We start from the raw sequence: 21,394 nt of genomic DNA, 5'->3' as shown, positions 1-21,394 counted from the left end.
TGACGACAAAAACGGAATTTATATTGCTTGAGTTTCTTAGTCTTAAAAATCGTACAAAGTACCTATTGAAATTTAAAATAGCTTTTTCCCGCTGCAACGAGACACCTGTCTTGGCCAGTGTTGTGAAGCGTAGGTGCTTCCAGAGAGCGTGGCAACTCTGCAGCTGTGCGAATGGAAATGTAGTGCAGGAAAAAACAGCGAAATACACACGTATTCTGAGCCGAAAATAAATAGAATTCCGCCATAAGGACATAAGGACACCAAAAGGATGTCTGCGCGAATGCTTAAGAAGCTGCAGGGTGACGCTGACAAGCTGGCACCGCCGCCCGAAGATGAGGATTGCGAGGAGCTGACCGACAATGACGAACTGGAGGACAGCGATATGCGACGCGACCGCAAGTCTCACCTAAATCCATTCGATTTGGTAAGCCTATATTCTTAATAGCCAGCTCATCACTAACCCAACCGCATAATTCGCCCTTGCCACACCTAAACCAGCTCAATCAACCAGGTTTGAGTCTCTCGGAAAGCGAGTTCAAGGAGGACGACAACGAAACGGAGCACCCCTCGGCCGCATTGCCTAATGCCACGACCAACGCGGCTAAAAAGAAGAAAAAGAAGCGCAAGAAGAAGACCAAATCCAGTGGCAATCACATCAGCAGCGAGGACAACGAGCGCCAGGACAAGTACTTCGCAAAGGTGGATCCGCTTCTTGGTAAAGTCTACGATGCGGTGCCCAGGCAGCCGGCAAAGCAGGTGGCAGCTGTACCCACCGGGAACTCAGCTACCAAGAAGCTGCTGGCAGTAGAGTTGCGACACCTCAATCCACAAAACGAGATGCGACGCACCTTTGGCAAGCGAGTGGTTAAAGTAGAGTAAGTACGCCTTGAAAGATCTTATTAACGCCAGAAAATAAATTTAAAATAAATTGCTTATATCGAATAATGCATTCTGCATATATTAATAATTTGCTATTTAACTTTCTCTTCTAGAACGAAGCGGGGAAGACAGAAACCCACGTTAAAATCCACTCACTTGGTGACTGCCAAGGATTCGTGGCCGGCACTGACCAAGAACACCATTACCATGAAACTGCTACCTGCCCCCGACTCGCCGTCGGTTTCCTCCAAATCAATTACAGACAACGGAGCTGACATCCAGTGGTTTGCCTTTGAGCATAGTCAATACTACCAGGGAGTGCAGCATATGTTTCTGTCTGCCCTGGAGCGTATTGATTCGGGATTTCTGATTACACTGATAAAACGCTGTCCTTACCATGTGGACTCTTTGGTTCAGTTGAGTGAGGTGTGCAAGATGACTGAAGACTATGCATTGGCCTCCGAGCTATTGGAGCGCGCTCTACTCCTTCTGGAATCGTCACTGCACATTAACTTCAGCATGACGTCAGGCAATTGCCGACTGGACTATCGCCGTCAGGAGAACCGCTCCTTTTATATCGTGCTGTTCAAGCATGCCCAGTACCTGGAGGAACGCGCTTGTAGCCGCACCGCCTTCGAGATCTCCAAACTCCTACTGAGTCTGCAGCCGGACACTGATCCACTTGCCATTATCCTGGTCATTGATTACTATGCTCTGCGCAGCAAGCAGTTTGGGTGGCTAGTAGAGTTCTACGAGGAGTACAATGCCGCCAGGAACCTCAATCAGCTGCCCAATATGGCATACTCCTATGCTTTGGCATTGCATACGCTCCATGGCGCCTGTGAGCGCTCCAACCAGGCGCTGCAATACGCTCTTCTGATGTTCCCGGGTGTTTTACGTCCTCTCCTGGACGAGATGTCGGTGCAGACGGATAAAAGGGTTCTGGCCTCCTCATACTTCTTCGCGGATGTGTCGGGCAAGTAAGTTGACTCTTATCTACTTCAATGATTAGCGAAACTTAATTCCTTATCTTCTGTCCCAGTCAATCGCCAGCCCTGCACCAGCTGGTGTGCCTGTATGTGTGCCGTGCACGGGTTGTTTGGCGTCAGAACGAGGTGCTACCCTGGTTGGAGTCAAATGTAAATATAGTACTAGATCGCATTGAGAGTAAGGATCCACTGGTCAATGAGTATAAGGAGAAGAGATCACTGCGTTACGGTGGAACTCCACCCAGGCCTATTCTCCGACATGTTATACTATCGGATTACAAGGAAAAGGTCCCACTGGCCGTCTTCGTGTCTAAGGAGAAGCAAGCCATCATGACTTACGATCCACTGCCACCACCGAACAGCGTAAACTGCTATCAACGGTAAGTATATGATGCTTTGATTAAACCGATTAATTTCTATCTATAATTATATCTACTATTATAATTATTTCTTTACAGAAAATCTTCATCAAGCAGTAGTAGCCCCACAACGAACACGAACAATTCCGTATCAATGTTTTTCCAATCGCTTTTGCCTTCGTTCAACATCAACAACCTGGCAGCAAATGCTCAAGCCCAAGAAGGTGGAGCAGCATTAGTAGCACCTGGTGCAGCTCCAGCTGAAGCTAACTTTGAAGCTGGTGCTGAAGCAGGAGCTGCCGGCGTAGCCGGAGCTATCCGTGAAGCGGAAGGTTTGTATAAATATATTTCAAATATTTTATAATGTAAAACCATTATGCTACTTCTGTATCGTCTCAGAAAACGGATCGTAAAATATGATAAGAAGTTCGTTTCATTTGTATTACTTCTCTAAATTTTATTTATTACACTTTATTTATATTTCAATCGAATTTCTTGGTCAAGAGCTTTAAGTACTTGATAACTAAACTGTCATTCTTCAGATCAATCAATCTCTAAATTTGATTTTTCTCAAAATTCAAAATCACAACAAGATATCGTGCTTAAAATATTGCAGAAGCTGGTATACAGCAGTCGTTGACCCTGATGATGGATGCGATGAGGGATTTCCTGCAAAACTTCCGCATTGCAGAGCACTTGCGTTCACCGGAAACGGCGGCGGCACAATCCACGAGCAGCAACGACGAAGAGGAGGGATCAAGTGACTATGTCGACTAGTCAATTTGTCAATTACGTGAAACGTAAAAAGTTTTTGGATTTGTGGCTTGGAACAAGTTTTTTGAAAACCACCTTTTGCTATTCCCTCATCTAACCGACACCGTCACAAAATTGAAATATAAAAAATATATAATATATATTAGAACAATTTAAACACATACAAACTTATGCATTGAATAAAATTTTCCAGTACAAGCTTTAGATCAAAAGTGGCGACAGTGTTGAGCTTAAAGAATGTTTTATTGATTTATTTAATGCCTTTTCAATTACGCTTATCAATATAACAAACAGATTTCTCATCAATATTTCTTATCGTTTTTCATTTTTTGTTCAGTTTTCTGCGGTTTTCCCTTTTTGTCTTTCTTGCAGTTATTGCAATTATAAATATTTCTATGACAAGTAGATCATTTTCATATATAATTGTGTATAGAGCTGGGATTTCCAAGAGCTTAGTTTGGTGTGACTGTGTGTGATTGTGTTCGAGTATGGTATAAAAGTCGACTTCTAGAAATAATGCACCTTAATTAGCGGGGTGTTTGTTTAACTGGCAGACATCGGAGTTGTTGCTTTATAGTTATCCTAACAGAATCACACGAAATTAGGAAGAACGAAACTGATTTACACAGAGTTAAGAGCTAAACACATATATAGAGAAGAATCATTACTAATACTTTAGCTTGGAATACATAATGCAATATATATAGATGGAGAACAAATCAAATTTAAAATTGAAAAATAAATCAATAATAACTGCTGCAGGCCGATTGGATCGGATCAATTATGTCATGGTTCCGAAAACAGGATTGTGACGGCAAATGCTGGGGCCATACTCCTCATAGGCAGCCTTCGTGTGACACACTTGATAGAACTCGGGCTATAAATTTTGCAAGAGAATGAAGATTATTTTGATACCCTATGTATAACCTTGATAGACGTTATACAACTTACCGTTGAGGCCAACATACTGCCTCCAAACCACACGGCATACCGCTGCATGTGATGCGTGATCACTTGAACATCAATGGGTTTTGGCTGTATCGAAAATCATTATCGAAGTTGAAAAGATGACTCATAAACTGTAGTGATATCACCTACCTTAATGCGTCCCTCGGACAAATTCTCGCTGATCCGAAGACGTGTATCCACCGATCGCTTGATATCTCGCTGCAACCTCCGTCCAAAGTCCTTGAACATCGTAGATCCACCGCTCAGGACAATATTATTGTACAGCGGACGTCGCACGTCGATTGGGCAGTTCTGGATGACATTATCCACTATCTCAGACAGCGGAATGGTGAAGTCTGGATTCGAGAACTCTGGATGAAAGAAGATCTCGGGTCCCAGGAAGCGCTCGTAGCCCACGTCCACATTAAACGGCGCCTTGGTCACCGTGTTGACGCCCGTGAAGTTGCGTATCCACTTGCCTGGCTCCGTGTCGTACTTGGCAAACTCTTTGGCGATATCCGGACAAATATAGCAATGCTTCTCCTTGATCGCTTTGGCAGTCTCGAGACTCTGTTCCGGCGGAATGCCCACCTCCCGTTCGCGCAGCAGGCTTTGGATGAACGAGGTGATGTTGCGTCCCGCAATAGGGATATGCTTAATGCAGGAACCGATCACATAGCCCTCGGCCTAGAAAAGAAACCGAGGTTACTATATTATTGATTCTCTAATCGTCTTTTTTTTGTTGTTTAATAAAAAATAAAATCTAATTTGGAGTGGTGCAGTTAAATGGATACTAGTCAGTCCAAATGCCTTTGCTGTCGAAATACAATTCAATATTCCCGTTTTAAATTTCTTATTTAAAGATAAGAGCATTCTTTCTAAAAGGGTTTTCACTGTAGCAACTGCGAACACAGCTCTGCTGATAAGATAAGGGCTGCGCTATTTACCACTGGTATGACGTGCGTCACTCCATCACCGCTATCCACCACGATTCCTGTAAGGGTGCGCTCCTCGGCGGACCGTGAGGCCCAACTGGCGGCCAGAGCGAGTACCGCCTGGACGGCAATGTACAGGCCAGGAACGTTGAACGTTTCAAACATAATCTCCGCTGTGTACTCCCGATTCTCGGGCGTATTTAGTGGCGGCTCAGTTAGCAGGAAGTAATGATCCTCAGGCTCAGCACGCAGATACTTGAAGACACACTGCTCTAAAAATCGCTCCATTAAATCCCAGTCCTCCACCAGACCATGACGCACCGGATACTATAGGAATTTAAAGATAAAACTGAATTGGTTACTTGATAGCAGGTTATTCAGAAGCGAACCTTGATGGAGTAACCGGTGGCATCGAAGGCCTCATCGCCGATGAAGAAGTCCAGGTCCTCTATTCCTTTTGTGATGCGCCGTGTGTTAGTGTCACCCACTCGGGCTGATTCCTTTATGGCAATCGCCGAGGGGATAATGAATTGCGGCTCCTTATTCCCGGCAAAGCCCAGTTTAGAGTAGCTTAAAACGTTAGTAAACAGAGTATTAGTCAGACGACCTCTTTTCCGTCCAATTGGAGACCCCCGCGGGCAATCGAAACTGAAAACTCACCCGGTGCCCACATCGATTACGCACGCCGGTAGCCTGCCTGCCATGGTCGCTGCTCGTTTTTTTGGGTTGCTGCTTGTTCAAGCTCTTGAGTTGCAATCCTATCTCGCCTTTGACACCGTTTTGAGATCGTTTCAGCCGCAGATAAACCCCGATTTCTATATATTTTCAACCACACCTCCAACTATGTGTCACTTTGCTCTTCGTCACACACACATTCGCGTGTTCCCGTACGAGCAGCTGCCAGGGCTGCAAGCATCGATAGGCACTGCTTCGAGAATGGCGATAAATTACAAATTTATATAGTTTTAAAATATTTATAAAAACACACTTTTACATTTTTAAAAATAAAATTAAATAATACAGTTTAAATCATTCAAATAAACTGAACTCAAACTGAGTTTGTCTATGTCAAACCCTAATGATGTCAGAATCATTAGAATAACATCTCTGTCTTCTACACTAGCTAGATTTGTCGGAAAAAGCTATACTGTCATCGGCGAGCTAAATGCAGCCCTATTCGCGCCCTACACCTCTGCACTTTCCAACACATCTGGCGTTGCTTCTTCTTATAAGTTTCGTTCGTCTCGCGAATTTCGGCGGTGTGTGTGTGTGGAGCCTTTTCCACGTTTTTTCCTCCGGAAAAGAGATTTGCAATTGGGCCCCCACATTGGAGCCATTTGTGCGGCGAGCATAAACCGAGCACGACAAAGCAAACAAGGCACAATAGCGGGTGCACACTGGACGTAAGGTGACCGCCAGACGACGAAGAGCAGCAGTAGAAGACCGGCGAAACGTGGAAGCAAGCAAAAGTAGCAAAAATGGAGGCACAAAAACTGACGGAACTGTTGCGCGCAACTATTGATCCGAATCCGGAGCAGCGCAAGGCGGCCGAGGATCAACTGGCCCAGGTAAGTTCGTCCTCAAAAAAAGCCCCCGCAGATATTCGAAAGGTCTTCGAGGTGGCGCCATCGCCTAAAAACCATGTGCTTTTTTAATTGTTCGCTTTTAACCTCCCTCACTCCCTCTTTCTTGACTTTGTACATGTGTGTGGGTGTGCATAGTGTAAACCGATATCGGTCAAAAAGTTTGTCCCCTATGTGTTTACCTTTATCCCAACTAATATTTTGTCACTCAGAGGCAACAAGTCTATATATACGGGACACATATGTGTGCTATATATATTTATACCCTTGAACTGTGCTTTTCATATGATTCTTCAGAAATCAGTTAAATTGTTTATAAGATATAAATTAATACTGTGTAAGTAACGCTGGGCTCCCCTTTAAGTGGAGCTTACGCAATTCTCTTGTAATTAAATATGTCCAATCAGAGCGACCAGTCTAATTAGACCCATCCCTACAAACCAATTGGATTGGCCCCACTGTATAGGCATGCTCATTACGACTGAGTCAGCATCTAACGATTTGCATGCCCCTCCCAATCACCTCCCCCCAATGTTAATTAACTTTATCAGCGTTTATGGCCGGCAGAAACTCTTGGCTCCTCCATATTAATTGAGCTCTGTGAACGGAATTTAAAGTGCTTCTGCCATCGATTCTTTGGCCAAATCAAACTTAACCCCACCCAAACAGCTGTGTAAACAAATCCATAGCTTCTATATCATATCCATACATTCCACAGATACACAAAATCATTGGATTCGTCCCCGCCATTCTGCAGATCGTGATGCAGACGACGGTGGAACAGCCGGTGCGCCAGGCAGGTGCTGTTTACCTTAAGAATCTGATCAACAACAGCTGGTCGGATCATGAGGCCAAGCCCGGAGAGCCCATACCATTCTCAATTCACGAACAGGATCGTGCTATGATCCGTAGTGCTATTGTGGATGCTATTGTACATGCCCCCGAGCTGATCAGGTTGGTTTTCCTATCCCATATCTTCTTCAAATGTATAATTTCTTTTTGTAAACAGGGTCCAGCTATCTGTATGCGTGAATCACATAATAAAGAACGATTTCCCTGGGCGCTGGCCACAGGTGGTGGACAACATCAGCATCTACTTACAGAATCAGGATGTTAACGGCTGGAACGGAGCTTTGGTGACCATGTACCAGCTGGTCAAGACCTACGAGTACAAGCGGAGTGAGGAGCGAACGCCGCTGAATGAAGCCATGAACCTATTGTTGCCCATGATCTACCAGCTAATGGTTCGTCTGCTGGCCGAACAGTCCGAGCAATCGGTGCTGCTGCAGAAGCAGATCCTCAAGATCTACTACGCCCTCACGCAGTACAGCCTTCCGCTTGATCTTATCACCAAGGAAGTTTTCTCCCAGTGGATGGAGATCTGCCGACAGGTGGCCGATCGTGACGTGCCTGACAGCTCGCATTTGGACGATGACGAGCGAACAGAATTTCCCTACTGGAAAACTAAAAAATGGGCGCTCCACATCATGGTCCGCATGTTCGAACGGTACGCTCGGAGAATTGTTTTGCTTAAGTATAGATTACTAATTTATCTATGTATTTTCATAGTTATGGCAGTCCAGGCAATGTGGTTAGTGAAAAATACCAAAAATTCGCCGAGTGGTATCTGTCTACCTTTAGCCAGGGCGTACTGGAGGTACTCCTCAAGATCCTCGACCAGTACCGAAATCTCGTCTACGTTTCACCACGTGTCCTCACCGATGTGCTCAACTATCTAAAGAATGCGTAAGTATAACAAAGTATATAAAGTATTTTATTTTAAATTAAATTATAGAAAAAGTAAACTTTTTCGCGAAATTTTATTAGCCTTCAAAAGCTATTTTTAGAAATTTCTTAAAGTCACTGTAGGTTATACCTAATAATTGATAGAGAGCAAGACTGACAATGTTTCTAGCCGATAAGGTATAGTCAACATTTGCAGTTAAGGGAGTCGACTTGAATCAAAAGCGTGATACGCATTTAAGCTTTTGGTACTTCTATTAACAATAATTGTTATGCATGTCAATTACATATGTGTTATTTTATTTTTAGTGTTAGCCACGCCTACACTTGGAAGCTGATTAAGCCTCACATGGTAGCCGTTATTCAGGATGTGATCTTTCCCATCATGTCGTTTACTGATTCTGACCAGGAGCTCTGGGAGAGTGATCCCTACGAGTACATTCGCCTTAAGTTTGGTAAGAGCACAATTTATTCCAATTTGATCTATTATATTAATAGCTCCCAAACAGATATTTTTGAGGACTATGCCACACCTGTACCGGCCGCTCAGTCTCTGCTGCATTCCATCTGCAAAAAACGTAAGGGCATCCTACCAAAGGCCATGGCCACAATTATGCAGATAATAACATCTCCGAATGCGGACAACAAGCAAAAGGATGGTGCATTGCACATGATTGGAACGCTAGCGGATGTGCTGCTGAAAAAGGCCCTGTACCGTGACCAAGTGGAGTCCATGTTAACCACCTACGTGTTTCCGGAATTCCAAAATCCTGCTGGGCACATGAGAGGTCGTGCCTGCTGGGTGCTCCACTACTTCTGTGACGTTCAGATTAAGAATCCCCAAGTGCTCGCCGAGATTATGCGTCTGACCACACACGCTTTGCTAACTGATAAGGAGTTGCCTGTCAAAGTGGAAGCGGCCATCGGTCTGCAGATGTTCCTATCGTCACAGGACGAAGCGCCGCAATACGTAGAGGGGCAGATTAAGGAGATCACCAAGGAACTGCTCACCATTATCCGTGAGACGGAAAACGAGGATCTGACAAACGTAATGCAAAAGATAGTGTGCACCTTCACCGAGCAACTGCTGCCGGTGGCAACCGAGATCTGCCAGCACCTAGCCACCACTTTCAGCCAGGTTTTGGAATCTGAGGAGGGATCCGACGAAAAGGCCATCACAGCTATGAGTCTGCTCAATACGATCGAGACTTTGCTCAGCGTGATGGAAGAGCACCCCGATGTCCTGCTCAACCTGCACCCGATCGTTATCAATGTGGTCGGACATATTTTCCAGCACAACATCACTGGTAAGTAGAATATGACATAAATCTGTTCATGTGTTCAATGTGTTTCCCTTTTAGACTTTTATGAGGAAACCTTCTCGCTGGTTTACGATCTGACAGCTAAGGCTATTTCTCCAGAGATGTGGCAAATGCTGGAGCTGATCTACCAAGTGTTTAAGAAGGATGGTATTGACTTCTTCATCGACATTATGCCTGCGCTGCATAACTATGTAACAGTCGACACTCCAGCCTTCCTATCAAATCCCAACAGGCTCTTGGCCATCCTCGATATGTGCAAGACGGTAAGCTGTTGCATAAACCTTATATTATGCGGATCTAATTATTAAACATTTCTTTTAGATGCTTACTGGCAGCCCTGGCGAAGATCCAGAATGCCATGCCGCAAAGCTAATGGAGGTGATCATATTGCAGTGCAAGGGCCAAATCGACTCAGTGATACACATGTTTGTTGAGCTTGCCCTGTCCCGGCTAACTCGCGAAGTACAGTCCTCCGAACTACGCACCATGTGCCTGCAGGTAGTGATCGCGGCACTCTACTACAATCCCCAGTTGCTGCTATCCATTCTGGACAAAATGTCGCAGCAAAACAACGAGTCTATCAGCGCTCACTTTATTAAGCAGTGGCTCCACGATACTGACTGTTTCCTAGGGTGAGAATCCACACATATATATTTAAAATTAAAAAGGGTTAATAATAACATTATATTTTGCAGTATTCACGACCGAAAACTGTGCGTCCTGGGTCTGTGCACCCTCATTTCGCTGGGCGAAGCCAAGCCGCAGGTTCTAAGTGAGGTGGCCGGCAAGATTGTCCCTGCCCTTATTTTGCTTTTCGATGGTTTAAAACGCGCCTACGAGTCTCGGGCTCAGGAGGAAGAGGAAGAAGAGGAGGAGGAGGATTGTGACGATTGTGAGGAAGCTCTGTCCAGCGACGAGGATGACATGGCCGAAATGGCACCCGATTATCTGGACAAACTGGCTGAATATGCCAAAACGAAGGGCAGTGAGGCGGGCTTCGAAGTAAAAGCAGAGATTAAGGATGAGGATGCGGATTCGGACGGTGAAGCGGAGGAGTCTTTGGGCGACTTAAACGAGACCGGTCTAGAGTCTTTCACAACGCCTATCGATGATGAAGAGAACGAAAGCGCCATCGATGAGTACTGGACGTTTAAGGAAGTTATTACTGGTAAGTTGATTTTAACGACCTTTAGAATTTTGCAAAGTATTTTAACTTATTTTCTACCAACAGCACTTTCTGCACAAGACCAAGCATGGTATGCGCTACTGACCTCTAACCTAACACCTGAGCAAGCAAAGGCTCTGCAAGAGGTAGTAGTAACCGCCGATCAACGAAAGGCCGCAAAGGATTCGAAACTTATCGAGAAACAAGGCGGCTTCGCCTTCCCGCAGACCGCAGTGCCCACATCTTTTAAATTCGGATCCTAATTAACTGAATTGACCAGATCACCAGAGACTTGGTTCGATTTCTGACTTGAATGTTTCTCATATTCTTTCCAAAAAAAAAAAAAAAACATCAAACAAAATACATCTGGCATGCTGATGATGGCTTTTAAGGCATTCTCTTGGTTTTCGTACACTCCGTGTACCCATGTATGCTGTGTCCATCGCTCGATTAAGGATATCGATCGGTTGACCGGCGTCCAGACCGCACTATATTTATTGTAGATTTATATTTTATTTCCTATTTCTTGGCCCTAACGGCCAACTAAATTATGATAACTTAAGTCGAAAGTCCATTGTAAATCTTTGTATGTAAACAAAACGAAACGAAAAACAAAAACCGTCGAGGACGAGAAGGTCTCATAAAATGAGATTGTGCCCACCAGCACGCCCCCGCAGAACTCCAAAAAGATGGCACGTAGGTCAGAGAATGAGAATTCAACGCAGAGCATTTCACATACATTTTCTTTATACACACATAAACACGTATATTCTGTACTAAATGAAGCGATATTTTTGAAAAATAAACAAAAAAAACATTTTTAACGTTTGAACTGGACAAAAGTATATTTTACCGGGTTATTTCGAAATTCTTTCATACTATTGTTATCAATTTAAATTTATTTAGAGGTTCCTTAAAAAAAAAAACCTACCCAAAGCTCTATTTACAAATTTTAAACTATATTTTTGTCTAAAAAGGTTTCGATTGTGTATTTTCAATTTGGCCGGGCGTGTACAAGATTAATCGATAAGCTGTGATAGATTAGCAACGTTTTCCATCACTTTAGTGATGTTATCGATAGCAGAAGACGTGCTTTGTTTGGGCCTGACGGATTCAATCGTTTATGATTTGTTTACAAGAGAAATTTCTTTAATATATCGTGATTTTTATTATAAAAAATGAAAATAGCTATAGAAGGATGCGCACACGGCGAACTAGAACGCATATACGAAACTATAGAGAGCATTGAAAAGGATGGCGGCACTAAGATTGACTTACTATTGTGCTGCGGCGATTTTCAGTCCACTAGGAATCTGGAGGATTTGCAAACGATGGCGGTACCAAAGAAGTACCTGGACATGTGCTCTTTTTACAAGTGAGGGGAATTTTTACTGGCTATGAAAAAATTCAAAAATGAATAACCGCTCTCATTTAAAAGATACTACAGCGGCGAGCTGGTGGCACCAGTTCTGACCATCTTCATTGGCGGCAATCACGAGGCATCTAATTATCTACAAGAACTCCCTTACGGCGGCTGGGTGGCTCCCAATATTTACTATCTCGGCTACGCCGGAGTGGTTAATGTAAACGGAGTTCGAATCGCTGGAATTAGTGGAATCTTCAAAGGTCACGATTTCCTGCGTGGTCACCATGAATACCCTCCCTATACCGAGTCCACGTGCCGTAGTGTTTACCATGTGCGGCAGTTAGAAGTGTTCAGACTTAAGCAATTGTCAGGACGAGTTGACATCTTCCTGTCCCATGACTGGCCTACCGGGATCTATGAGTATGGGGATAAGCACAAGCTGCTACGCAAGAAACCCTTTTTTGCGGCGGATATGGAGAGTGGTAAACTGGGCAGTCAGCCATTGGAAGAGCTACTAAAAGCGATTCAACCGACATACTGGTTTGCTGCTCATCTGCACTGCAAATTTGCCGCTCTGGTGCCACATAATCAAGTGCATAAAAGATCGGATGATGGATCATCCTCCAGCAGCAGCAGCAGTGAGGATGAAGACGAAGAGAAGGAAACAAAGGATGTTCCTACTCTGCCACTTAAAGCCATTCGCATCACCAAATTCTTGGCCCTGGATAAATGCTTGCCCCGAAGAGCATTCCTGCAAGTGTTGGAGATACCCAGTGATCCCATTAAGGAAAACCCTAGCCTAGAATATGACGCCGAATGGCTGGCCATTTTGCACAGTACCAATCACTTGATTTCTGTAAAGGAAAACTACTATTACTTACCTGGCAAAAAGGCGGGAGAACTGACAGAACGATTTAACTTTACGCCCACCGAACAGGAACTGGATGCAGTAACAAACAAGTTCCAGAAACTTCAGGTACCGGAGAACTTTGAGCGCACAGTGCCTCCTTTTGATCCCGCCGAACAGTCGAACTATAAGCACATGGTTGTGAGCCAACCAAAGGTTCATCTAAACCCTCAGAACAATACATTTTGTACAGCTTTGGGAATAGATGACCCACTATGCTTAGTGTTGTTGGCAAATGGTAAAGATCTGCCTGAGGTTGGATCTGCTATATCGCAGAATGAGCTGAACGACAGCACTGAAGTAGAACCGATAGTCGAAGACATTGGTGAACCTTTGGTCACGCCAACTAAGAGAAAACTGAACTTATCCCTGCCAGCTCCAAAATCAACATCTGCAGATGCCACCGATAAAAACGTGATAAATCTGCCCGAGGAGGAGGAACCAGAAGCTGAAATCATAACACCGACAAAGACCTCTAAGGTGGACGACCCTCCATGTGTGCCTGCAAGTCCTAACCTTAAGAAGCTAAAACGACGAAATCAGGAAATTTACCAAGCCGAAGAAGATTAAAACATAACAACTTCCGTAAATGCGGAGCGATTTCTACAAAAAAAGAGGCAATTTTATTTAAATAACACAGAAGATGCTTGGCTGACACATGCAGCCAATGGGGTGATGATGGGCGAATAAATAGGAGGGTGTTAGCTGCAGGGAATGGATACAGGGATTCACTGCGTTCCGGTGGCATTTTCGGCATAGACCTCGTCGGCGCATTGAAAAGCGGCCTGCACTACGGACTCGGGCGTGTCCTCCTCATCGCAGTAGTACGTATTCGGCGATGGGATGCGGTGCAGCTGCACCTGTCCGCCATCCGCTTTGGCACGATAAAAGCGGCATTGTCGCGGTCCATATGTGGGCATATCCGCATCGTAGGGTGGACTGAGGATGTCGAAGAAGGCAGCTACGCCATTGCCGATTTGGGTAATCTGATGGAAGTTCCTTTTCCGCGGTGTTAATGTTGCACACGGACTAGCCGGCGTGACCAAGCTTGGTTCCTCTGCATTCACCTTCACCACCGACGGATGCGGGTCGTAGGTCAGGTTTTCATCCGGGCCTATCTGCTGCGAAAAACTATCCACCCTCAACTGACCCCAGATGCAGCGCAGCAGACCGAACATCATGGGGTGATCATGTAAGGGAATCGAATTTGTTCCGCGCACAATGAACAGGCTCATGGAGAAGCGCTCGTCCTCAAAGATGTGCATGTAGCTGCAGGGCGCCCGGTGACTGGCCACGTTCCGGAAGAGCTCTTCTCGCAAGTGCAAGTCCCGGTAGGTCAGCTCATCCGTCAACTGGCGCAGGTGCTGCAAATTTGCATTGAAGTTGGCGTGATTCGCCCGGTCGAAAGTTTTAAATGCTTGCCGCAGCACATTAGTGAAGTGCGTCGTCATCTTTTCCGGCCAGGTGTACTGAGCTCCGGTTGGATAAAGCAAGAAACGGCAAGAACGACGCAAATCTCTACCAGAATCAAGATAAACAAACACTCAGCTGACCCAGTGTTGGCAAACGTCAAAGGTCACTTGGATGATTTTTTGTTGTTTATTTAAGAACATATTTAAACAAATGCTTTAACGCCTAATTGGACTAATAACCGCGCTCCTTGGACTGAGTCGCATGTGTCAGGATCCAGGACTTATAGTCGCGCTTTTTCATCGACATCTGCTTGTGGCGCGGATGAGTGGGGCAGATGACATAACCGCGCTCCTGGCGCACCACGATGTAGCAGTCCTTGCAGCGACGCTTTAGGCGGCCTTTTACCTTAAACCCGGCCACTTGCTGTAGCAACGTCGACCCAGGGGTCAGAAGGCCCGTTCCTTGAGGGATCCCAGTTGTGGCTGCCATCAGTTGTGTGTTTTGCATGGTTACGCTCGCTGGAGCCGCCGGTCGCATGAGAATGTGGAAGCCACGTGCGGCACTGAGACCATTCCAAAGGCGGGAGCCTTGTTGAAGGATTTTACCAGCCAATGACATCTATACATGACATTTTCATTAAGATATTCAAAAATGTCTTAGGAAAAGCTCACCTTCTGTTTTTCATTTACTAGCCTAAAACCGATAACTAACGCATTGGCATCGAATGTTTTTCAACACCGATGTTCAAAAAAGCTATCGTATTTAAAAATTAAAATTTGTTACAAATATAAGTTGATTTAATAAAAAGTAGAAACTCATCTTTCAGTAAGATAAAAATCTTAGGTAATGAAAAAAAAAATGGGATTTTATTTTATAAAAAACATTTAAAAATTATAATAAATTCACTTTACTTTCCAAATGTTTTTTATTAAAAGGAATTCAGGAAATATTTTAGTGTATAAATAGTGAATAGTTTTTTCTTGTCGCGATTAATCGATACTGATGACTTCTACGGGATTGGACAATGAGTCATCCAGACGAGATCGCTTGCTCTTGGTGGGTCCGTCGGGCTCATCGTCTGAAGAATCCAAGATCTCCGTAATGTCTTCATCCTCGGTAACTTCAATGGGTTTGCGCTTGGCGCTTGACTTTGGCGGGCTCTGCACTGAGAGTTTGTCGGTGGCCACGGCAACGACCTCCTCTACATCCTCGTCCTCCTCGATCACCAGACAATCATCATCATCCTCCTCATCCACTTCAGTGGGGCGACTGCGCTTTGAGGTAGAGGGACCATCGTCCTTTGAGTCACCTTCGCCATTGGCAGCGCGCTTCTTAGCTGTTTTCTGTTCATTTTCCTTTTCTTCCTCGACATCATTTTTCTTATCCTCCTCCTTCGGTTTCAGCTGCTCGGCATCAGCCACAACTTCGAACAAGGACTCATCCCGCTCCGCATCGAAGTGAGAAATTATAATACTCAGTTCATAGTTCTGGAAAAAGTCGTCACACTTGAGGATCACACCATCTACAATGTTCAATTCACTCAGAATCTTTCCCTCGTTACATTCGGTTTCGCCCTCCTCAGATGATATCAAAATGGAGCCAGTGCTCTGCACAGTAACATCCGGATTCAGCATGTTGAGGGTCTTTACCAGGACCTCGTCGCGGAGTTCTTTTATACGCATGCGTTTCGTATCAATCTTAAGAGTGATAGCAGGATCGCTAGCGCACACATAGCAGTTGGGATTGGGACCCGGTAAAGAGGCATCTGGCACAAGGAAGTGATTACGTGCGTTTGGCCTGAGACGAGCATAGACAGCCTTGCACTGCTCCCACTTGGCCTCAAGAACTTTAAAAGCTCGCATCACCGAAATGCCCGCTGTAATTGCATTGGTGGTGGCAATAGCCGGAATAATATTACCCGCCATCGACTTGATTTCGAACCTCGATTTGCGTTCAATATTAAAAATATGAGATCGCACGTTGGCGCAGGCGGCCACAAAATCCATGGCGGGCTGGTCGTCCTTATCCCAAGTTAGGGTATCGTCTCCTTCGAGTTTCAGGAAGGTTACACTTAACTCCTTTAAAGCATTAGCAAATACCTGAGCGCACTCCTCGATTGACCAGACCTTGTGATGTTGCTTGGCCACATCCTTCTGGTTCTCGGAGGAATCCTTAGGAAGCAAGGTGTCCCACTGTACGGGAACTGGCGCTTTACGCGTCTTCCAGAGATTCGACATACGCAACAAGTAGGTTATGTCCTCGTTAAAGAACTTGTTAAACAGCTTGCCGGCATCGTAGTTGCAGTCTTTGGCCCACTGGCGAGTGTTGATCCTCACTACATTGCCGTTGGCCGTATCCTCGTTGGCCTCTCTTTCCTTCCTAGACTCCTCGTCTATATCTTTTTCCTTTTCATCGGCATTGGACCTACCATCTCCTTCGGCACCATCTTTCTCTTTAGCATCGGGGTCAGCTGCATCAGGAGAAATGTCCTCATCTTCAAGAGACTCACCAAAGAGTTGACTAAAAAATAAATAAATAAGCGAATATAATGCCAAAAAATATTTAAAAACTTACTTGAAGAGATGTTTAGCCCAGACGATGCAGTGAATCGGTTCGGAGGGCGTGTTGCGGATGGTGCATCCAGGAAAACTTCGCTGTTTGTCCTTTGGAGTGCATTCGTAGCACTGTGTAAGTCCGCGCTTAATCAGCTCCACCTGTCCATTATAACCGGCTGTACCGCTCTCGATTAACGGGACATCCGCATTTAGACACATCCGATTCACATGGTTCCTGGCCGCCCTGTTGTCCAAGGCACTTAGAACCACGTCGAACTTCTTGAAAAAGTTCACGCCGTAATCGGTTCTGAAATAAAGATGTGTTTATTAAATATACATGTCATATTCATCATTTAGATATCCCAACTTACGAAGTAACGCTGTCATGGTAAGCGGTTATCTTAGCATCTGGATTGAAGCTCAGTGCGCTTTCCCTTGCAACCCGCGCCTTTGATTTCCCGACGTGCTCGCGATGAAAGAGAAACTGTCGGTTTAAGTTACTCAGATCTATGGTGTCCAGATCAATCTAAATAAAGTTAAAATATTAGCATAACATCAGCATTTTAACCAAAACAACTTACAATTTCGATATCTGAAAAGCCGCTAAGCACAAGGTTTTTGAGAACCTCGCAGCCAATTCCACCGGCTCCCACCACCAGTAACTTTGACTTCCTTACAAGTTCCTGCAAAGTGCTCGGAAAAACACCGTCGATAGCTGCTGCCATTTTAACTTTTGCCCGTTTTCCGTTTCGTATTTTTGGCAAGAAAATTGCGAATTTCGCGAATAGAAAAACTGCAAGTGACGCCGCCGGTAGAAGTGTTACCAGATGGCGGATTAAATAGTACCTTATTTAGGAATAAAAAACGACACATTCTTTAAATTATTAAAAACTATTACAATTGGATAAAATGAGAAAAAAAAAACATTTAGAGTACATCGGACGCTTTACCCATTTGATTTTTGCCAGTTTCCCTGAGTCGAAAATCCGCTACATTATTGAAAAACAATGTGAACACGTTCACCAACACTGCCACTCTCCGTACTCTATTTGGCGCGTCCTGGTCACATCGCACTGCAGCTCTAATCAGAAATAGAGAAAAGCATTGTATTTCGGACGAAGACGATTGGACATACGGATCACGGAGAACGGATCACGGCAAACGCGAGAAACTGACAAACTGCTCAAGCGGAATCAATAGGAATCTATATATTTGAAATCGATTTGGTGAAAACCGAATAATGGCCGAAGTGCGTCGCAGGAAGGCCGAGGATGAGCCACTGGAGGACAAGACGATCTCCGGATCCGGCGGAATCAACAAACGGAATTCATCCGCAGCCGATTCCTCGGACCATGTAAGTGGCAATGACTTCTATGTGGAGCAGTCAAGCAAACAGCCTGTTCCGGATTCCAATTTGCATAATTCTTGGAGCATAGAAAACCCAATGTGTGTATACCAACAAATGTGTGTGGGTGTGTGAGTGTTTTTGTTATTCTCTGACGCACAAGCAGGTGGGAGAAAGAGAGAGAGAGTTCTCTCCTGGAGAAAATCCAATAACAAACACAAAACCCACCCCCACCCACCTGCTGTGTTGCAATATAGCGCCATTATTACCAGCAAATCCAATTAAGTGGACGACAATTACGGAAGCACTGGGCGAACAGCTTAGGGCTAGAACCATTACCATTACCAAACTTCCTCCTCCCTTTCCGGCTAAGTTTTTTCTGGGTGATAAGCCCCAAATGTCTTCTTATCAATCGAGCGGTTTGGCAACAAACAAAACACGCCACCAAAAAAAGCCCGCAATTTTGTCTCCCTACATTTACCCCCTCTGTTTTATATGCCTGTGTATTGGATAAACGGGTGATTCTGATTATGGGTATATAACCACATACATATACGTATCTTGGACTTTGCTCAGCGCCCAATAGAAAGTGCTTAAACTGTGCACTTCAGTCGTATCGTGACCGATAGGGAACCCATTTTGCAGTCCCAGCCAATCCAATCAATATGCATTTCGTTTACCGTTGCAGGTGGACTCCGAGGAGGAAAAAATTCCCGAAGAGAAGTTTGTCGATGAGCTGGCCAAGAATCTGCCACAAGGAACCGACAAAACACCCGAGATATTGGACTCGGCCCTTAAGGATTTACCAGATAGGTATGATAAACATAACTTTAAAAGTAATATTTTTGGTACTTTGATATTGTTTTGAAAATGCTTTCCGCTTACCCTTGTTCTATTTTGTAATAAATAATAACGCATTGACTTGCTTTAATAATGTTATCACATTGTTTTGTGGTTTATAGCATTCAAAAATTCTTGAAATATTTTATTCTGTTAAATTTTTCCTTGACTATATGAGCGTATTCCAAAAATATTCCAAACTAACAGCTGGCTGCAGTTGGCGAGAAAATCATCTAAATAAATATGTACATTTACAAACAATAATATCTTGTACATTCCGCAGATGGAAGAATTGGGTCATACGCGGGATTTTCACATGGATTATGATCTGCGGCTTCGCGCTAATCATTTATGGCGGACCGCTGGCCTTGATGATCACGGTGAGTTCAATGGAATTCGGTTAATGACTCTAGTGAAATATTTATTTTCTTACTTTCTCTCTGCAGACTTTGTTGGTCCAGGTGAAGTGCTTTCAGGAGATCATCTCAATTGGCTATCAGGTGTATCGGATTCACGGATTGCCCTGGTTCCGAAGTCTTTCCTGGTATTTCCTCCTCACCTCCAATTACTTTTTCTATGGAGAGAACCTGGTAGATTACTTTGGCGTTGTTATAAACCGAGTGGTACGTAAATAATCTGGAGTGAGTTTCAACAACACATATATTTACTAACTTTTATTTTGCAGGAGTACCTTAAGTTTCTGGTGACCTATCATCGCTTCCTTTCCTTCGCCCTTTACATCATTGGCTTTGTTTGGTTTGTTCTCTCACTGGTTAAGAAATATTACATCAAGCAATTCAGTCTGTTTGCTTGGACCCACGTATCCTTGTTGATAGTCGTCACCCAGAGCTACCTCATCATCCAGAATATATTCGAAGGCCTCATTTGGTTTATCGTACCTGTCTCGATGATTGTGTGCAATGATGTCATGGCGTATGTATTCGGTTTCTTCTTCGGGCGCACTCCCCTCATCAAGCTAAGCCCCAAGAAGACCTGGGAGGGCTTCATCGGGGGTGGCTTTGCCACTGTCCTCTTTGGTATACTGTTTTCTTACGTGCTGTGCAACTACCAGTACTTTATCTGCCCCATCCAATACTCAGAAGAACTGGGCCGCATGACCATGTCCTGTGTGCCTAGCTATCTATTCACGCCTCAGGAATACAGCCTCAAGTTGGTAAGTGTTTACACATTTTCATACTCGGCATGAAATAATTTGTGTGCATATTCAATTTTAGTTTGGTATTGGAAAGACTATTAGTCTTTACCCGTACATCTGGCACTCAATCTCACTGAGCCTGTTTAGCTCCATAATTGGACCTTTTGGTGGCTTCTTTGCCTCCGGATTTAAGAGAGCTTTTAAAATTAAGGTAAGAATTCTGTGTAAAAAAGCAATTATTTTCTTTAATGTAGCGCTGTACTGTTTCCAGGATTTTGGCGACATGATTCCTGGACATGGCGGCATCATGGATCGCTTCGATTGCCAATTCCTAATGGCTACCTTCGTCAATGTCTATATATCTAGCTTCATTAGAACTCCGTCGCCGGCGAAGCTGCTGACACAGATTTACAACCTCAAACCCGATCAACAATACCAAATTTATCAGTCGCTTAAGGAAAACTTAGGGGATATACTTACCTAAGCTTGTCAGTTACAAATTAGATTCGGACAAAATGTTTGCTATAGTCGTACGTTCTATATAACGCCGAAATTTCTATATATACATTGATATATATCTGTAAGCAAGCGGCCGAGCACTTTGTGCAGCCACATAAAATAAGTTAATTATGGGCATAATTTTTTGTTATGTTTTTAGTCCTTAGTTAGATTTTGTTGCTACATTTTAAATCATTTCCTAAGTTAGTAACTTCATTTATTTGCATTAAGCTATTCCGATTGTGTTGGCTTAACTACATTGTGCAATCGTATTATAAGGCGATTCCATTAATTTTAATGCCCAAATGACAGGCGCTAAATCCAACGCTAGGCAAAGCAAACAGAATAACTATGAATTTAATATCGACTTTGTGTGTGTGTGCGTGTTGTTAGTGAATTTACTTACTATTACTATAACTTAGAGATGAACAGGCAGGCAATGCCATAATCTGGAGATTAGCATAATTAAAACGCATTTTAGTTAATTACCTGAAGGACGAGAAGGAAGTTACCGAGAAGACTTCTATAATGCTGTAATTCTATTTAGTGCAATACGTAGACAGTAAAAAAATCGATTTAACCTATTCAATATTTATTTCTTGAAGTTCCTTTGGTCA

General features: G+C 44.0%; 8 protein-coding genes across 9 annotated transcripts; 4 read left to right on the top strand and 4 right to left on the bottom strand.

Annotated features, from left to right (window-relative positions):
* Positions 1-136: 136 nt before the first annotated feature.
* Positions 137-3,236, top strand: LOC108109883 (transcription factor 25). 2 transcript variants are annotated; one of them, XM_017218685.2, is made up of 6 exons: positions 137-424; positions 499-875; positions 993-1,859; positions 1,922-2,248; positions 2,327-2,559; positions 2,627-2,800. In XM_017218685.2, the coding sequence occupies exons 1-6, from the start codon at positions 269-271 to the stop codon at positions 2,638-2,640; spliced, it is 1,974 nt and encodes a 657-aa protein (XP_017074174.1). In that variant the 5' UTR covers positions 137-268; the 3' UTR covers positions 2,641-2,800. The 2 variants fall into 2 exon arrangements, with proteins under 2 accessions (XP_017074174.1, XP_017074173.1); XM_017218684.2 differs by lacking the exon at positions 2,627-2,800 and adding an exon at positions 2,844-3,236 and having other exon boundaries at positions 139-424.
* On the bottom strand, positions 3,226-5,772 carry LOC108109884 (actin-related protein 3). Its single transcript, XM_017218686.2, has 6 exons — positions 5,545-5,772; positions 5,274-5,454; positions 4,897-5,211; positions 4,100-4,636; positions 3,953-4,036; positions 3,226-3,878 (listed from the first exon to the last, which is right to left on the bottom strand). The coding sequence occupies exons 1-6, from the start codon at positions 5,586-5,588 to the stop codon at positions 3,783-3,785; spliced, it is 1,257 nt and encodes a 418-aa protein (XP_017074175.1). The 5' UTR covers positions 5,589-5,772; the 3' UTR covers positions 3,226-3,782.
* Positions 5,773-6,091: 319 nt separating this feature from the next.
* On the top strand, positions 6,092-11,529 carry LOC108109868 (importin-7). The gene is made up of 10 exons (XM_017218662.2): positions 6,092-6,452; positions 7,186-7,421; positions 7,477-7,974; positions 8,037-8,213; positions 8,520-8,665; positions 8,720-9,517; positions 9,572-9,795; positions 9,854-10,164; positions 10,228-10,700; positions 10,764-11,529. The coding sequence occupies exons 1-10, from the start codon at positions 6,363-6,365 to the stop codon at positions 10,958-10,960; spliced, it is 3,150 nt and encodes a 1,049-aa protein (XP_017074151.1). The 5' UTR covers positions 6,092-6,362; the 3' UTR covers positions 10,961-11,529.
* A 134-nt stretch (positions 11,530-11,663) lies between these two features.
* On the top strand, positions 11,664-13,546 carry LOC108109869 (lariat debranching enzyme). Its single transcript, XM_017218663.2, has 2 exons — positions 11,664-12,072; positions 12,136-13,546. Exons 1-2 carry the CDS (start codon positions 11,876-11,878, stop codon positions 13,538-13,540), a joined length of 1,602 nt encoding a protein of 533 aa, XP_017074152.2. The 5' UTR covers positions 11,664-11,875; the 3' UTR covers positions 13,541-13,546.
* A 14-nt stretch (positions 13,547-13,560) lies between these two features.
* LOC108109870 (2-aminoethanethiol dioxygenase) lies at positions 13,561-14,521 on the bottom strand. Its single transcript, XM_017218664.1, has one exon. The coding sequence runs from the start codon at positions 14,419-14,421 to the stop codon at positions 13,699-13,701; it is 723 nt and encodes a 240-aa protein (XP_017074153.1). The 5' UTR covers positions 14,422-14,521; the 3' UTR covers positions 13,561-13,698.
* A 34-nt stretch (positions 14,522-14,555) lies between these two features.
* On the bottom strand, positions 14,556-15,080 carry LOC108109872 (39S ribosomal protein L36, mitochondrial). Its single transcript, XM_017218665.2, has 2 exons — positions 15,055-15,080; positions 14,556-15,001 (listed from the first exon to the last, which is right to left on the bottom strand). The coding sequence occupies exon 2, from the start codon at positions 14,999-15,001 to the stop codon at positions 14,615-14,617; it is 387 nt and encodes a 128-aa protein (XP_017074154.1). The 5' UTR covers positions 15,055-15,080; the 3' UTR covers positions 14,556-14,614.
* A 209-nt stretch (positions 15,081-15,289) lies between these two features.
* Positions 15,290-17,774, bottom strand: LOC108109857 (SUMO-activating enzyme subunit 2). The gene is made up of 4 exons (XM_017218636.2): positions 17,520-17,774; positions 17,310-17,464; positions 16,958-17,245; positions 15,290-16,903 (listed from the first exon to the last, which is right to left on the bottom strand). The coding sequence occupies exons 1-4, from the start codon at positions 17,661-17,663 to the stop codon at positions 15,373-15,375; spliced, it is 2,118 nt and encodes a 705-aa protein (XP_017074125.1). The 5' UTR covers positions 17,664-17,774; the 3' UTR covers positions 15,290-15,372.
* Positions 17,775-17,983: 209 nt separating this feature from the next.
* On the top strand, positions 17,984-21,361 carry LOC108109858 (phosphatidate cytidylyltransferase, photoreceptor-specific). The gene is made up of 7 exons (XM_017218637.1): positions 17,984-18,292; positions 18,972-19,096; positions 19,407-19,503; positions 19,570-19,746; positions 19,809-20,297; positions 20,359-20,490; positions 20,551-21,361. The coding sequence occupies exons 1-7, from the start codon at positions 18,179-18,181 to the stop codon at positions 20,761-20,763; spliced, it is 1,347 nt and encodes a 448-aa protein (XP_017074126.1). The 5' UTR covers positions 17,984-18,178; the 3' UTR covers positions 20,764-21,361.
* Positions 21,362-21,394: the final 33 nt, after the last annotated feature.

The sequence above is a fragment of the Drosophila eugracilis genome, unplaced genomic scaffold (assembly GCF_018153835.1).
Source record: "Drosophila eugracilis isolate 14026-0451.02 unplaced genomic scaffold, ASM1815383v1 contig_1104, whole genome shotgun sequence".
Lineage (NCBI taxonomy): Eukaryota > Metazoa > Arthropoda > Insecta > Diptera > Drosophilidae > Drosophila > Drosophila eugracilis.
The sequence above is the reverse complement of the archived record's forward strand: the minus strand, read 5'-3'. Positions and strand labels throughout refer to the sequence as shown.

Coding starts and splice junctions, on each gene's coding strand:
- LOC108109883 (XM_017218684.2), top strand. CDS start 269: ATGTCTGCGCGAATGCTTAAGAAGCTGCAGGGTGACGCTGACAAGCTG. Junction 876..992: donor AAGCGAGTGGTTAAAGTAGA/GTAAGTACGCCT, acceptor TTTCTCTTCTAG/AACGAAGCGGGGAAGACAGA. Junction 2,560..2,843: donor AGCTATCCGTGAAGCGGAAG/GTTTGTATAAAT, acceptor AAAATATTGCAG/AAGCTGGTATACAGCAGTCG.
- LOC108109884 (XM_017218686.2), bottom strand. CDS start 5,588: ATGGCAGGCAGGCTACCGGCGTGCGTAATCGATGTGGGCACCGG. Junction 5,212..5,273: donor CCACCGGTTACTCCATCAAG/GTTCGCTTCTGA, acceptor AAATTCCTATAG/TATCCGGTGCGTCATGGTCT. Junction 4,037..4,099: donor TGTCCGAGGGACGCATTAAG/GTAGGTGATATC, acceptor TTTTCGATACAG/CCAAAACCCATTGATGTTCA.
- LOC108109868 (XM_017218662.2), top strand. CDS start 6,363: ATGGAGGCACAAAAACTGACGGAACTGTTGCGCGCAACTATTGATCCG. Junction 9,796..9,853: donor TCCTCGATATGTGCAAGACG/GTAAGCTGTTGC, acceptor CATTTCTTTTAG/ATGCTTACTGGCAGCCCTGG. Junction 10,701..10,763: donor GTTTAAGGAAGTTATTACTG/GTAAGTTGATTT, acceptor TTCTACCAACAG/CACTTTCTGCACAAGACCAA.
- LOC108109869 (XM_017218663.2), top strand. CDS start 11,876: ATGAAAATAGCTATAGAAGGATGCGCACACGGCGAACTAGAACGCATA. Junction 12,073..12,135: donor GACATGTGCTCTTTTTACAA/GTGAGGGGAATT, acceptor CTCATTTAAAAG/ATACTACAGCGGCGAGCTGG.
- LOC108109870 (XM_017218664.1), bottom strand. CDS start 14,421: ATGACGACGCACTTCACTAATGTGCTGCGGCAAGCATTTAAAACTTTC.
- LOC108109872 (XM_017218665.2), bottom strand. CDS start 15,001: ATGTCATTGGCTGGTAAAATCCTTCAACAAGGCTCCCGCCTTTGGAAT.
- LOC108109857 (XM_017218636.2), bottom strand. CDS start 17,663: ATGGCAGCAGCTATCGACGGTGTTTTTCCGAGCACTTTGCAGGAACTT. Junction 17,246..17,309: donor TACCATGACAGCGTTACTTC/GTAAGTTGGGAT, acceptor TCTTTATTTCAG/AACCGATTACGGCGTGAACT. Junction 16,904..16,957: donor TGGGCTAAACATCTCTTCAA/GTAAGTTTTTAA, acceptor TTTATTTTTTAG/TCAACTCTTTGGTGAGTCTC.
- LOC108109858 (XM_017218637.1), top strand. CDS start 18,179: ATGGCCGAAGTGCGTCGCAGGAAGGCCGAGGATGAGCCACTGGAGGAC. Junction 19,747..19,808: donor GCGTTGTTATAAACCGAGTG/GTACGTAAATAA, acceptor TTTATTTTGCAG/GAGTACCTTAAGTTTCTGGT. Junction 20,491..20,550: donor AGAGAGCTTTTAAAATTAAG/GTAAGAATTCTG, acceptor TACTGTTTCCAG/GATTTTGGCGACATGATTCC.